General features: G+C 57.6%; 1 protein-coding gene across 1 annotated transcript; it reads right to left on the minus strand.

Annotated features, from left to right (window-relative positions):
- Positions 1-628: 628 nt before the first annotated feature.
- PPP6C (protein phosphatase 6 catalytic subunit) lies at positions 629-12,326 on the minus strand. The gene is made up of 7 exons (XM_078877961.1): positions 12,189-12,326; positions 8,995-9,090; positions 8,488-8,553; positions 7,530-7,671; positions 4,749-4,828; positions 3,754-3,963; positions 629-2,860 (listed from the first exon to the last, which is right to left on the minus strand). The coding sequence occupies exons 1-7, from the start codon at positions 12,261-12,263 to the stop codon at positions 2,612-2,614; spliced, it is 918 nt and encodes a 305-aa protein (XP_078734087.1). The 5' UTR covers positions 12,264-12,326; the 3' UTR covers positions 629-2,611.
- Positions 12,327-13,510: the final 1,184 nt, after the last annotated feature.

The following is a 13,510-nucleotide window of genomic DNA, read 5'->3' on the forward strand; positions in this document are numbered from 1 at the left end:
ATAATAAACAAGTATAACCCGTAAAAACTAAGTTTTTCACTGTAAATCCTTTATATGCGTGGCGGCTAGAGTCCTCTCGTGCTCTGGCTTGAGATGGCTGCCACCTATGGGTCAGATGATTGCATTGCACCATTAAGCAATTGCTAATTAAATATAATATTTTTGTCCTAAAAAGTGTAAAATTTTGGAACATTAATTGTCACGCACAACGAGTCTGTGTGGAAAATGTAAGCTCGATTGGATCACGGGAAGTGGGTTAAAAAACGACCGAAAGATTTGCACGGTCCTAAGCAAGCAAGCGAACTTAATATAAAGGATTTTAAAAAGACTTTGTCATCTCGACAGATCTGTTCTTCTTCACCTGAGGACGGCTGCTTGCATTGTGGCCGAAACGTCGTGAGAAGAATTACATTTTTATTATTTTATTATGTCCCTTCTACGTGACTTTACCAAAAGAACCAAGATGAATCCCTGCAGTCACGAAAGCTTTAAATCGAAAGACTCCCATGTCCTCATTGTCGCCGTTCCCGTTGCTTGGCCACCTGAATGTGGAATTGTCGTGGAAGCCTCTGGCATCGAGATCGGCAGCACGTGCAACTCCCCCGGCGACAACACCATGACCCCGACCGTAATTTAAATATGGTCTTTATTTTCGTTTTAATTAACAAAATGTTTAAAACATGTGCTGGGTGGGTGCGGGGGAGGGGGACAAGCACGGGAATGCGAGTTATTGGCGACGTAATCATCGACGAGTTATCATCAATGACGTAATTATCGACGAGTTGTCATCAATGACGTAATTATCGACGAGTTGTCATCAATGACGTAATCATCGACGAGATGTCATCATCGATGACGTTATCATCGACGACCCAGTTAGCATTACCGACGAGGGGTTATCGTCAATGACATTATCATCGACGACGCGTTAGAATCATCGACGAGGAGTTATCGCAGAGTTGTTGTTGTCATCATCGACGGGCTAGCATCATCATCATCATCGATGACGACGACCGAACCCACAGATCGATCGTGGGCCAAACGCCACTTCTCGACGACCCGTGTTCCACAACCACATTTGACCCGGAAACACCGTTTATAGATTCGTATTTTCTTCCAATCTTTACCCCCCACCACCGTCACTGCCACCGCCACCAAAAATCTCCCCAAGTTCATCCCGATTTGCGCGAACCGGCGTTACGTCAAGACAGCGCGGAGGAGGAGGAGGAATCCGTTCTGAATTCTGGGGCGTCGGCTGCCCGGCCCCCCTCCCCATCCTCCTCCGCCGCGTCAGGCGACGTCGTGGAGGCAAGCGGACATCACAGAGCTGCCTCCGAGATCCCTCCATTATTCCGAGCGACACTCTGGGTGGCCCACACACACACACATACATGCACACACACACACGCGCCCCCACACACACACACGCACGCACACACACACACATACACACGCACGGACACACGCACAGATACACACACACACATGCACCCACCCACACACGAGTAGGGGCGGGGGGGTGCCAGAGGACCTTCCCCACCACGCCGTGGCACCGAGAGTGGTGCTCGTCACGTCACCAAGTCGCTGAACGGACAAGGTTTGAATTCTCAAGAGCTGAGATGTTCGCATTCAATCGGGCACGGAACCAAATACAACGTCAGGGGATTCTTGCGGCCTCAGTGGTGACCGGGTTGAGGCCACCCACTCGCACGGGACTTGATAACCCCGTTAAATTACGGCCGTGTTGATGCAAGTCTACGAGTCTGTGTGTGTATCTCTACTTATGTGGGTCTCTATGCGAGTCTCTGTGCGAGTCTATGGGTCTCTGTGTGAGTGTGTAGATCTCTGAGGCGATGGGTCTCTATGCGAGTCTGTGAGTCTACGGGTCTCTGTGCGAGTCTACGGGTCTCTGTGTGAGTCTGTGGGTCTCTGTGTGAGTCTGTGGGTCTCTGTGTGAGTCTATGGGTCTCTGTGCGAGTCTACGGGTCTCTGTGTGAGTCTGTGGGTCTCTGTGTGAGTCTATGGGTCTCCCTTTGTCTATGGGTCTCTGTGTGAGTATGTGGGTCTCTGTGTGAGTCTACGGGTTTCTGTGCGAGTCTATGGGTCTCTGTGTGAGTCTATGGGTCTCTGTGCGAGTCTACGGGTCTCTGTGCGAGTCTACGGGTCTCTGTGCGAGTCTACGGGTCTCTGGTGTTGGTGTGGTGTTGAGCAGGGTGGTGGTGTGGTGCTGATGATCTGGTGATGGTGTGGTGTTGAGCAGGGTGGTGGTGTGGGTGCTGATGGTGCGGTGTTGAGCAGGCTGGCATTAAATAGTGGGGGCAGCGTGAAAGAGATAGTAAGGTGTGCAATTGAGAGTGGTGTGCCTGGTGCGGCGAGGCTTGGTGCGGTCTGACTTGGTGTGGTACAACTTAAACACGGTGTGACATTGTGGTGGTTGTGGCCAGGCGAGCACCGCCACCTTCACCACCACCACATCAACACCATCACCACCACCAACATCACCCTCCTCCTCCACCACCAACAAAACCACCACCATCGCCATCAACATCACGCTCCGCCGCCACCGCCACCGCCACCACCGCCGTCGCCACCACCACCACCGCGCGATCGATCACAGGAAGTACGGCGTGGTGGTGCGGGGCGGGATAACGCGCTCCGAGTCCGGCACGGCGCGAAACAGCCGCGGCTCCCGCGTGCTGGCGTCCGGGAACACCATGATGGAGGCGATGTTGCCGCAGCGGTAGCAGTAGTTGGGCGCCGACCAAACGGTGACGAGCTTCTCGTCGAACATGAACTTGTAGCCCTCGTGCACCAGCTGGTGGGCACGGCAGATGAGCTTCAGGTTGTTGATGTGAACGAACTGTGGGCGGGTGGGGGCAAGGGTGGGCGGGTGGAGGTGGGGGTGTGGGTGGGTGGGGGCAAGGGTGGGTGGGTGCGGGCAAGGGTGGGTGGGGGCGTGCGTGGGTGGTTGCGTGGGTAGGGGCGTGGGTGGGTGGGCGCGTGCGTGGGTGGGTGCGTGGGTTGGCAAGTGCGTGGGTGGGTGGGTGCGTGGGTGGGTGGGTGCGTGGGTGGGTGGGTGCGTGGGTGGGTTGGCACGTGGGTGGGTTATTGGTGGGTTGTTTGTGGGTTGTGGATGGTTTGTGGGTGGGTGGGTTGGAGCAGACACAAAGACAAAGGTCACCCACCCGTGTCGCCTCTAACAAGAGAGAGGTCTGCGGCAAGTGCTGTTAGCGAGCGCGGCAAACAAGGGGTAGGGTTCCATACTCTTTGGTTCTTTCGGTCAAGTCACGTAGGTAGAAAATACATATTTAGTATGGATCCCTGCAGTCACGAAAACTTCAAATCAAGGGGCAGGGTGGCTGGCACCACACCCGGCCGCCTTTGCTTTCCTAGGACCGATTCAGATCATCGCTACTGGTGTTGGCAGTGAGCGGGAATCGAACTCGGGCAGACGGGTTCGTAGCGTGGCGCTCGCTACCCACTACACTCCCTCCCTGTGACAGCGAGGAGTGGATCGCGTACGGCAGAGGCTCGGGTAGATTCCCTTTAACAGCGAGTCGCCCGCTCCACCTCCACACACTCCCCTCCCTCGACCTCGACTCACCTCCTCCTCCTCCTACCTCCTCCTCCTACCCCTACCTCCCTTCCTCCTCCCTCCTTGACTCACCTCCTATCCCCTCTACCTCCAACCTCCTCCTAACTCCTCCCTCAACTCACCACCTCCTCCTCCCCTCCCCCCCTTCCTCGACTCACCTCGTTGGTGACCTTGGCCCCGAACAGCCAGCCGGCGCCGCGGGGGCTGATGGCCCACGTGTCCACGTCCTCGGGGTCGGACCACACGAGGTCGCAGAAGGCGCCCTTGTGCGGGATCTCGATGTTGCGCTCGATGGTGCGGATCTGGTCCAGGGTCTTGATGTCGGGCGAGAGGCCCCCGTGCACACACAGCACCTGCTCGTCGATGAGCTGCGGGCGGCGCGCCGCGCACACAGGCAAAGGTTCACCACCACCACCCGCCGCCAACCGTCACCACCACCACCACCACTCGCCAACCGTCACCACCACCACCACCACTCGCCAACCATCACCACCACCACCACTCGCCGCCACCCTTCACCACCACCACCACCACCCACCGCCAACCGTCACCACCACCACCACCACCCACCAACCACCACCACCACCACCACCACTCGCCGCCACCCTTCACCACCACCACCACCACCACCCACCGCCAACCGTCACCACCACCACTCGCCAACCATCACCACCACCACCACTCGCCGCCACCCTTCACCGCCGCCACCGCCGGCGCTGCCGGGGCAGCTTCTGACAACGGACTGGTTGGGGGGTGAATGGGTCGGTAGGCGAGTGGGTTAGCAGGTGAGTTGGTCTGTAGGTGCGTGGGTCGGTAGGTGAGTGGGTGGGTAGGTGAGTGGGTGGGTAGGTGAGTGGGTGGGTAGGTGGGTAGGTGGGTGGGCGAGTGGGTGGGTGGGTGGGTCGGTAGGTGAATGGGTGAGTGGGTGGGTAGGTGAGTGGGTGGGTAGGTGGTTAGGTGAGTGGGTGAGTGGGTGAGTAGGTGAGTGAGTGAGTGGGTAGGTGAGTGGGTGAGTGAATAAGTGAGTGGGTGGGTAGGTGAGTGGGTCGGTAGGTGAGTGGGTCGGTAGGTGAGTGGGTGAGTGGGTGAGTAGGTGAGTGAGTGAGTGGGTAGGTGGGTAGGTGAGTAGGCGGGTGGGTAGCGGGGCACTCACCGCGGCCACGGTGAGCATGTCGAACACCTTGGTGCAGTAGCGCCACGCGTTGGCGTTGCCGTACTTGGTGAGACACTCGTCTGCGTGGAGACACGGGGATCACGCACAGACAAAGGTTCCCCGTGTAGCCTACACAGGCTGCTGGGGCAAGTGCCGTTAGCGAGGAGAAGGCCGGCGCGGCGCACGAGGTGGGGGGGGGGGGGGGTGTGGCCGGCACCGTGCGCATGCCGATGTTTACACAAAGATCCCCCGCGTAGCCTCGCAAAGACTGTGGGGGCAAGTGTTAGCGAGCAGTAGCACCTATTAAGGTCGGCACGGATATTTAAACCGGTCCTGGTGGCCCTCCCCTAGGTAGACTGTGTGTTGGTGGGGGGCTGTGTGTTTGTGTTAGTGGGGAGCCATGTGTGTGTTGGTGGGGGGCTGTGTGTGTGTGTTAGTGGGGCGCTGTGTGTGTGTGTTAGTGGGGCGCTGTGTGTGTGTTAGTGGGGCGCTGTGTGTGTGTTAGTGGGGCGCTGTGTGTGTGTTAGTGGGGCGCTGTGTGTGTGTTAGTGGGGCGCTGTGTGTGTGTTAGTGGGGCGCTGTGTGTGTGTGTTAGTGGGGCGCCGTGTGTGTGTTAGTGGGGAGCCATGTGTGTGTGTTAGTGGGGCGCTGTGTGTGTGTTAGTGGGGGCCGTGTGTGTGTGTGTGTTAGTGGGGCGCTGTGTGTGTGTTAGTGGGGCGCTGTGTGTGTGTCAGTGGGGCGCTGTGTGTGTGTCAGTGGGGCGCTGTGTGTGTGTCAGTGGGGCGCTGTGTGTGTGTCAGTGGGGCGCTGTGTGTCAGTGGGGCGCTGCGTATGTGTCAGTGGGGCGCTGCGTGTGTGTTAGTAGGGCCGTGTTTGTGTTAGTGGGGCGCTGTGTGTGTGTCAGTGGGGCGCTGTGTGTGTGTCAGTGGGGCGCTGTGTGTGTGTTAGTGGGGCGCTGTGTGTGTGTCAGTGGAGCGCTGTGTGTGTGTTAGTGGGGCGCTGTGTGTGTGTTAGTGGGGCGCTGTGTGTGTGTTAGTGGGGCGCTGTGTGTGTGTTAGTGGGGCGCTGTGTGTGTGTTAGTGGGGCGCTGTGTGTGTGTGTGTGTTAGTAGGGCGCTGTGTGTGTGTCAGTGGGGCGCTGTGTGTGTGTCAGTGGGGCGCTGTGTGTGTGTTAGTGGGGCGCTGTGTGTGTGTTAGTGGGGCGCTGTGTGTGTGTTAGTGGGGCGCTGTGTGTGTGTTAGTGGGGCGCTGTGTGTGTGTTAGTGGGGCGCTGTGTGTGTGTTAGTGGGGCGCTGTGTGTGTGTGTGTGTTAGTAGGGCGCTGTGTGTGTGTCAGTGGGGCGCTGTGTGTGTGTCAGTGGGGCGCTGTGTGTGTGTTAGTGGGGCGCTGTGTGTGTGTTAGTGGGGCGCTGTGTGTGTGTTAGTGGGGCGCTGTGTGTGTGTTAGTGGGGCGCTGTGTGTGTGTTAGTAGGGCGCTGTGTGTGTGTTAGTGGGGCGCTGTGTGTGTGTTAGTGGGGCGCTGTGTGAGTGTGTTAGTGGGGCGCTGTGTGTGTGTTAGTAGGGCCGTGTGTGTGTTAGTGGGGCGCTGTGTGTGTGTTAGTGGGGCGCTGTGTGTGTGTTAGTAGGGCCGTGTGTGTGTCAGTGGGGCGCTGTGTGTGTGTGTTAGTGGGGCGCTGTGTGTGTGTTAGTGGGGCCGTGTGTGTGTCAGTGGGGCGCTGTGTGAGTGTGTTAGTGGGGCGCTGTGTGTGTGTTAGTAGGGCCGTGTGTGTGTTAGTGGGGCGCTGTGTGTGTGTTAGTGGGGCGCTGTGTGTGTGTTAGTAGGGCCGTGTGTGTGTCAGTGGGGCGCTGTGTGTGTGTGTTAGTGGGGCGCTGTGTGTGTGTTAGTGGGGCGCTGTGCATGTGTTAGTGGGGCGCTGTGTGTTAGTGGGGTACTGTGTGTGTGTTAGTAGGGCCGTGTGTGTGTCAGTGGGGCGCTGTGTGAGTGTTAGTGGGGCGCTGTGTGTGTGTTAGTAGGGCCGTGTGTGTTAGTGGGGCGCTGTGTGTGTGTTAGTGGGGCGCTGTGTGTGTGTTAGTGGGGGCCGTGTGTGTGTTAGTGGGCGCTGTGTGTGTGTGTGTTAGTGGGGGCCGTGTGTGTGTGTGTATCAGTGGGGCGCTGTGTGTTAGTGGGGCGCTGTGTGTGTGTGTGTGTTAGTGGGGCGCTGTGTGTGTGTGTGTTAGTGGGGCGCTGTGTGTGTGTGTGTTAGTGGGGCGCTGTGTGTGTGTTAGTGGGGCGCTGTGTGTGTGTTAGTGGGGGCCATGTGTGTGTGTGTGTGTCAGTGGGGCGCTGTGTGTTAGTGGGGCGCTGTGTGTGTGTGTGTTAGTGGGGCGCTGTGTGTGTGTGTGTTAGTGGGGCGCTGTATGTGTGTTAGTGGGGGCTGTGTGTGTGTTAGTGGGGCGCTATGTGTGTGTGTTAGTGGGGGACGTGTGTGTGTGTGTGTGTCAGTGGGGCGCTGTGTGTTAGTGGGGCGCTGTGTGTGTGTGTGTTAGTGGGGCGCTGTGTGTTAGTGGGGCACTGTGTGTGTGTTAGTGGGGCGCTGTGTGTGTGTTAGTGGGGCGCTGCGTGTGTGTGTGTGTCAGTGGGGCGCTGCGTGTGTGTGTGTGTCAGTGGGGCGCTGCGTGTGTGTGTGTGTGTGTTAGTGGGGCGCTGCGTGTGTGTGTGTCAGTGGGGCGCTGTGTGTGTGTCAGTGGGGCGCTGTGTGTGTGTCAGTGGGGCGCTGTGTGTGAGTGTGTGCGGCTACACTGACCGTAGAATCCGTAGACCTGCGTGATCTGCCTGGACTCGTGGTTCCCACGCAGCAGGGTGATGCGGTCGGGCCAGCGCGCCTTGAGCGCCAGCAGGAACGTGAACGTCTCCAGACTGTAGTAGCCTCGATCCACAAAGTCTCCCTGCAGGCACAAGGACAAAGATCCCCCGTGTAGCCTTGACAGACTGTAGGGGCAAGGGCTGTTAGCGAGCGCCTATGAAGGCCGGCACGGTACACGAGGGGGCCAACACCGCGCCCGGCAATGTTTGCACATCGCACCGGGTACTCATTTGATGCCGGGTCGACCTAGGGGAGGCCCAGGACCGGTTCAGATAATCGTCAGCGGTGTTGGCCGTGAGCGGGAATCCAACTCGGGTCGCAGGCTTCGTAGCGCAGCGCGCTAACCGCTACACTACCGCTCCCCAGCAGATACACACACACATGCGCGCGCAAACGCGGATATACATGCAAATACGTACGCAGGTACACACAGAAGACAAAGATCTACCCCCCTCCCCCCCCAGTATAGCCTTAACAGACTGTTGGAGCAAGGTGCTGCAAGTGAGCTCCAGACACACGAGTCAAGACGTCTGCACGGCCAAAATGCTGCGTGGCAGACGTGGGTTTTGAAGGCTTTGCGCGACCAATATCATCCATAATACAGATTTTTCTGGGTTCGATCGCGGAAATATATTTTCGCAATCTAACCCCAAAAAAACGTGTATTCTCGACGTGGGTTTGCGGGCCTGTTGTCTGTCCGCCCTGGCCGTTTCCTTACGACGGAAAACAATCCCTGCGAGCTCCGTGGGCCGAGTCCGTGAGCTCCGGCTGTGGGTGCTGCCCATGTTGGGTGTGGGCACGGCGAGGTGGGGGCTGGGGGGAGGTGGGGGCTGGGGGGAGGAGGGCGCGGGGGGGTCTGGGCTGACTCCCCCCCCCCCCCCCACCGCGATTGACTCACCATGAAGATGTAGTTGGTGTCGGGAACCTCCCCCCCTGTCCGGAACAGCTCCTTCAGGTCGTAGAACTACACGGGGAGAGGAGAGGGGGGAGGGGTCGCACACACACACAAAGATCCCCCACGACAGCCTCAGCAGACTTTCGCGATTAGTGCCTATGAAGAGACCGGCACGGCCAACACAACACCCGGCCGCCTTTGTCTCCCTGGTGACGATGCTCACACATTACACCAGGTACTCATTTGAGGCTGAGTCGACCTAGGGGAGGCCCAGGACCGGTTCAGAAAATCGTCACCGGTGTTGGCCGTGAGCGGGAATGGAACTCGGATCGCCGGGTTCGTAGCGCGGCGCGCTAACCGCTACACCACCGCTCCCCCCACCAACACAGCCACACACAGTCACACACACAGCGCGTGGGTTTGATGCAAGAGACCCCTCACACTGCGGTGAGTGTGCACATGGGTCGTGATGTGACGTGTGTCGTGAGGCGCGTCGTGACGTGCAGGCACCTGTCCATGGATGTCCCCGCACACCGTGACCGGAGTGGACACGGGCTGCACGTTGGACTCCTCCAGCAAGAGGTCGCACACATAGTCGCAGAGGCGCTGCGACACACACACACACACACAGCGTCACACACACAGCGTCACACACACACAGCGTCACACACACACACAGCCTCACACACACGCACACACAGCATCACACACACACAGCGTCACACACACACAGCGTCACACACACACAGCGTCACACACACACACAGCGTCACAAACACACAGCATCACACACACACAGCGTCACACACACACAGCGTCACACACACACAGCGTCACACACACAGCGTCACACACAAAGTCGCAGAGGTGCTGCGACACACACACACACACAGCGTCACACACTCAGAGCGTCACACACACACAGCGTCACACACACACACACAGCGTCACACACACACAGCGTCACACACACACAGCGTCTCACACACACACACACAACGTCACACACACACGTCGTCACACACACACAGCGTCACACACACACAGCGTCACACACACACAGCGTCACACACACACAAAGACAAACTGTGGGGGCAATTGCTGTTAGCGAGCACCTATGAAGACCGGCACGGCACACGAGGGGGTGAGTGCGGCCAGCACCACGCCCGGCCGCCTTTGTCTCCCGAGTGGCGATGTTTACACACCGCACAGGTACTCATTTGAGGCTGAGTCTACCTAGGGAAGGCCCATGACCGGTTCAGATAATCACTACTGGTGTTGGTGCTCATTTGAGGTCGGCCCCGGATCGTTTGAGATAATCCGTCACGGGTGGTGGTGTTGGCCTGAGCGGGTATCGAACTCGGGTGGCCGGGTTCGTACCGCCCTACCTACCACACCCCACCAGGTCTACCTACCGCACCCTACCAGGTCCACCTACCGAACCCTACCAGGTCCACCTACCGAACCCTATCAGGTCTACCTACCGCACCCCACCAGATCTACCTACCGAACCCTACCAGGTCCACCTACCGAACCCCACCAGGTCTACCTATCGAACCCTACCAGGTCTACCTACCGAACCCTACCAGGTCTACCTACCGCACCCCACCAGATCTACCTACCGAACCCTACCAGGTCCACCTACCGAACCCCACCAGGTCTACCTACCAAACCCCACCAGGTCTACCTACCGCACCCTACCAGGTCCACCTACCGAACCCTATCAGGTCTACCTACCGCACCCCACCAGATCTACCTACCGAACCCTACCAGGTCCACCTACCGAACCCCACCAGGTCTACCTACCGAACCCTACCAGGTCTACCTACCGAACCCTACCAGGTCTACCTACCGAACCCTACCAGGTCTACCTACCAAACCCCACCAGGTCCACCTACCGAACCCTACCAGGTCTACCTACCGAACTCTACCAGGTCTACCTACCGAACTCTACCAGGTCTACCTACCGAACTCTACCAGGTCTACCTACCGAACTCTACCAGGTCTACCTACCGAACTCTACCAGGTCCACCTACCGAACCCTACCAGGTCTACCTACCGAACCCTACCAGGTCCACCTACCGAACCCTACCAGGTCTACCTACCGAACCCTACCAGGTCCACCTACCGAACTCTACCAGGTCCACCTACCGAACTCTACCAGGTCTACCTACCGAACTCTACCAGGTCCACCTACCGAACCCTACCAGGTCTACCTACCGAACCCTACCAGGTCTACCTACCGAACTCTACCAGGTCTACCTACCGAACCCCACCAGGTCTACCTACCGAACTCTACCAGGTCTACCTACCGAACTCTACCAGGTCTACCTACCGCACCCCACCAGGTCTACCTACCGAACCCCACCAGGTCTACCTACCGAACCCTACCAGGTCTACCTACCGAACCCTACCAGGTCTACCTACCGAACCCCACCAGGTCTACCTACCGAACTCTACCAGGTCTACCTACCGAACCCCACCAGGTCTACCTACCGAACTCTACCAGGTCTACCTACCGAACTCTACCAGGTCTACCTACCGAACCCTACCAGGTCTACCTACCGAACCCCACCAGGTCTACCTACCGAACTCCACCAGGTCTACCTACCGAACCCCACCAGGTCTACCTACCGAACCCTACCAGGTCTACCTACCGAACTCTACCAGGTCTACCTACCGAACCCTACCAGGTCTACCTACCGAACCCTACCAGGTCTACCTACCGAACCCCACCAGGTCTACCTACCGAACTCTACCAGGTCTACCTACCGAACCCCACCAGGTCTACCTACCGAACTCTACCAGGTCTACCTACCGAACTCTACCAGGTCTACCTACCGAACCCTACCAGGTCTACCTACCGAACCCCACCAGGTCTACCTACCGAACTCTACCAGGTCTACCTACCGAACCCCACCAGGTCTACCTACCGAACCCTACCAGGTCCACCTACCGAACCCTATCGGCCACCTTTATCTCCTCCAGTGACTACAGTATATTTATCTCTCACACGTAAAGCCAAAGACCCCCCGTGTAGCCTCCAACAGTCTGTTGGGGCAAGTGCTGTTAGCGAGTAGCTGCACCTATGAAGGCCGGCACTGTGGCACACGTAGAGGGGGGGGGGCAGCACCACGCCCGGCCGCCTTTGTCTCCCCCCCCCCCACACAGCGGCGATGTTTACACACCGGCGATGTTTACACACCGCAACCGCGTACTCATTTGAGGCCGAGTCGACCTAGGGGAGGCCCAGGACCGCCTCAAGATAATCGTCACTCGAGCTCGGCTCGCCGCGCTCCCCAACTCCCACACACAAAGACAAAGGTCCCCCGTGTAGCCTGTGGCAGACTGTCGGGGCAAGTGCTGTTAGCAAGTAGCAGCACCTATGAAGGCTACCGGCACTGTGGCACACGAGGGGGTGGGGTGGCCAGCAACCACGCCCGGCCGCCTTTGTCTCCCCAACGCGGCGAATGTTTACACACCGCACCGGGTACTCATTTGAGGCCGAGTCAACCTAGAGGAGAGGGGGTCACCGGTGTTGGCCGTGAGCGGGAATCGAACTCGGCTCGTAGCGCGGCGCGCTAACCTCTACCCCACCGCTCCCCACAACACACAGAGACACACACACACAGACAGAGAGGACACGCTCGCGTCTCCTTGCCCGCTCCGCGTGTCCTCTCCGTGTCCCACCCGCCGCCTCTCACCTTGAGGTCGTTCTCCGGCAGGTACTTGCACTGCTTGGCGATGTCGATGTACTTGTCCAGGTCCAGAGGCGCCATCTTCACTCCTCCTCCTACTACTACTCCGACTACAGGCCGCGGCTGCCGGGTTGCATTCCCTAGTGCGGATAAGAGTGCGGGGTTTATATTCCACAGTGCGGATAGGAGTGGCGGTTTATTTTTTCCAATGCGGATAAGAGTGACGGTTTATATTACGTAGTGCGGATAGGAGTAGGAGGTTATATTACCTAGTGCGGATGGGAGCAAAGGTTGGATTCCATAATGTACATAGGATTATGGGGTGAAATTCCCCAATGTGGATAAGAGGGGATTGTATTCCCCAGTGCGGATAAGAGTGTGGAGCTTATATTGCCTAATGCGGATAGGAGTACGGGGTTTATATTCCCCAGTACGGATAGGAGTGGCGAGTTTATATTGCCTAATGCGGATAGGAGTGCGGAGTTTATATTCCCCAGTGCGGATAGGAGTAGGGAGTTTATATTCCCTTCTTAGGTTTTTTCGGTAAAGTCACGTAGAAAGTAAAATAAAATAAAAACAAAAATCACGACGTTTCGGAGGCAACACAAGTCTCCGTCATCAGGTGGGACCGTCACAGCCAGATTAGCTGTATCAAGTGAGGCAATGATTCAAGATGTAATCCCTTAAAAGCGAGTTGAGGGGGGAGGGAGAGGGAGGGGGGAGCTCATCAGACTATGGTAGCCAATGAAAGGAACGTATCGGGAGGGAGGGGGGGCGAGGCCAAAAGGGTGGGCGATGGACGTGGAAGCGCTTGTGCGCAAGCGGCCAATTACTGCACACGCCAACACAATGGGCAGAGAGGAGGAGGGGAGGTCTAATACACATGATAGACAAAAGAACGAAATCTTCTTGGTTCTTTCGGTAAAGTCACTTCCCTTCTACGTGACTTTACCGAAAGAACCAAGAAGATGAATCCCTGCAGTCACGAAAGCTTTAAATCGAAAAAGAACGAAAATGATTATGGGTACAAACTTAGGGGGAGCTCATCAGACTATGGTAACCAATGAATGGAACCATAGTCTGATGAGCTCCCCCTAAGTTTGTACCCATAATCATTTTCGTTCTTTTGTCTATCATGTGTATTAGACCTCCCCTCCTCCTCTCTGCCCATTGTGTTGGCGTGTGCAGTAATTGGCCGCTTGCGCACAAGCGCTTCCACGTCCATCGCCCACCCTTTTGGCCTCGCCCCCCCTCCCTCCCGATACGTTCCTTTCATTGGCTACCATAGTCTGATGAGCTCCCCCCTCCCTCTCCCTCCCCCCTCAACT

The sequence above is a fragment of the Lampetra fluviatilis genome, chromosome 49 (genome assembly GCF_964198595.1).
Source record: "Lampetra fluviatilis chromosome 49, kcLamFluv1.1, whole genome shotgun sequence".
NCBI classification, from domain to species: domain Eukaryota; kingdom Metazoa; phylum Chordata; class Hyperoartia; order Petromyzontiformes; family Petromyzontidae; genus Lampetra; species Lampetra fluviatilis.

Coding starts and splice junctions, on each gene's coding strand:
- PPP6C (XM_078877961.1), bottom strand. CDS start 12,263: ATGGCGCCTCTGGACCTGGACAAGTACATCGACATCGCCAAGCAGTGC. Junction 8,554..8,994: donor GCGGGGACATCCATGGACAG/GTGCCTGCACGT, acceptor CTCCCCGTGTAG/TTCTACGACCTGAAGGAGCT. Junction 2,861..3,753: donor GGGCCAAGGTCACCAACGAG/GTGAGTCGAGGA, acceptor ACCCGCCCACAG/TTCGTTCACATCAACAACCT.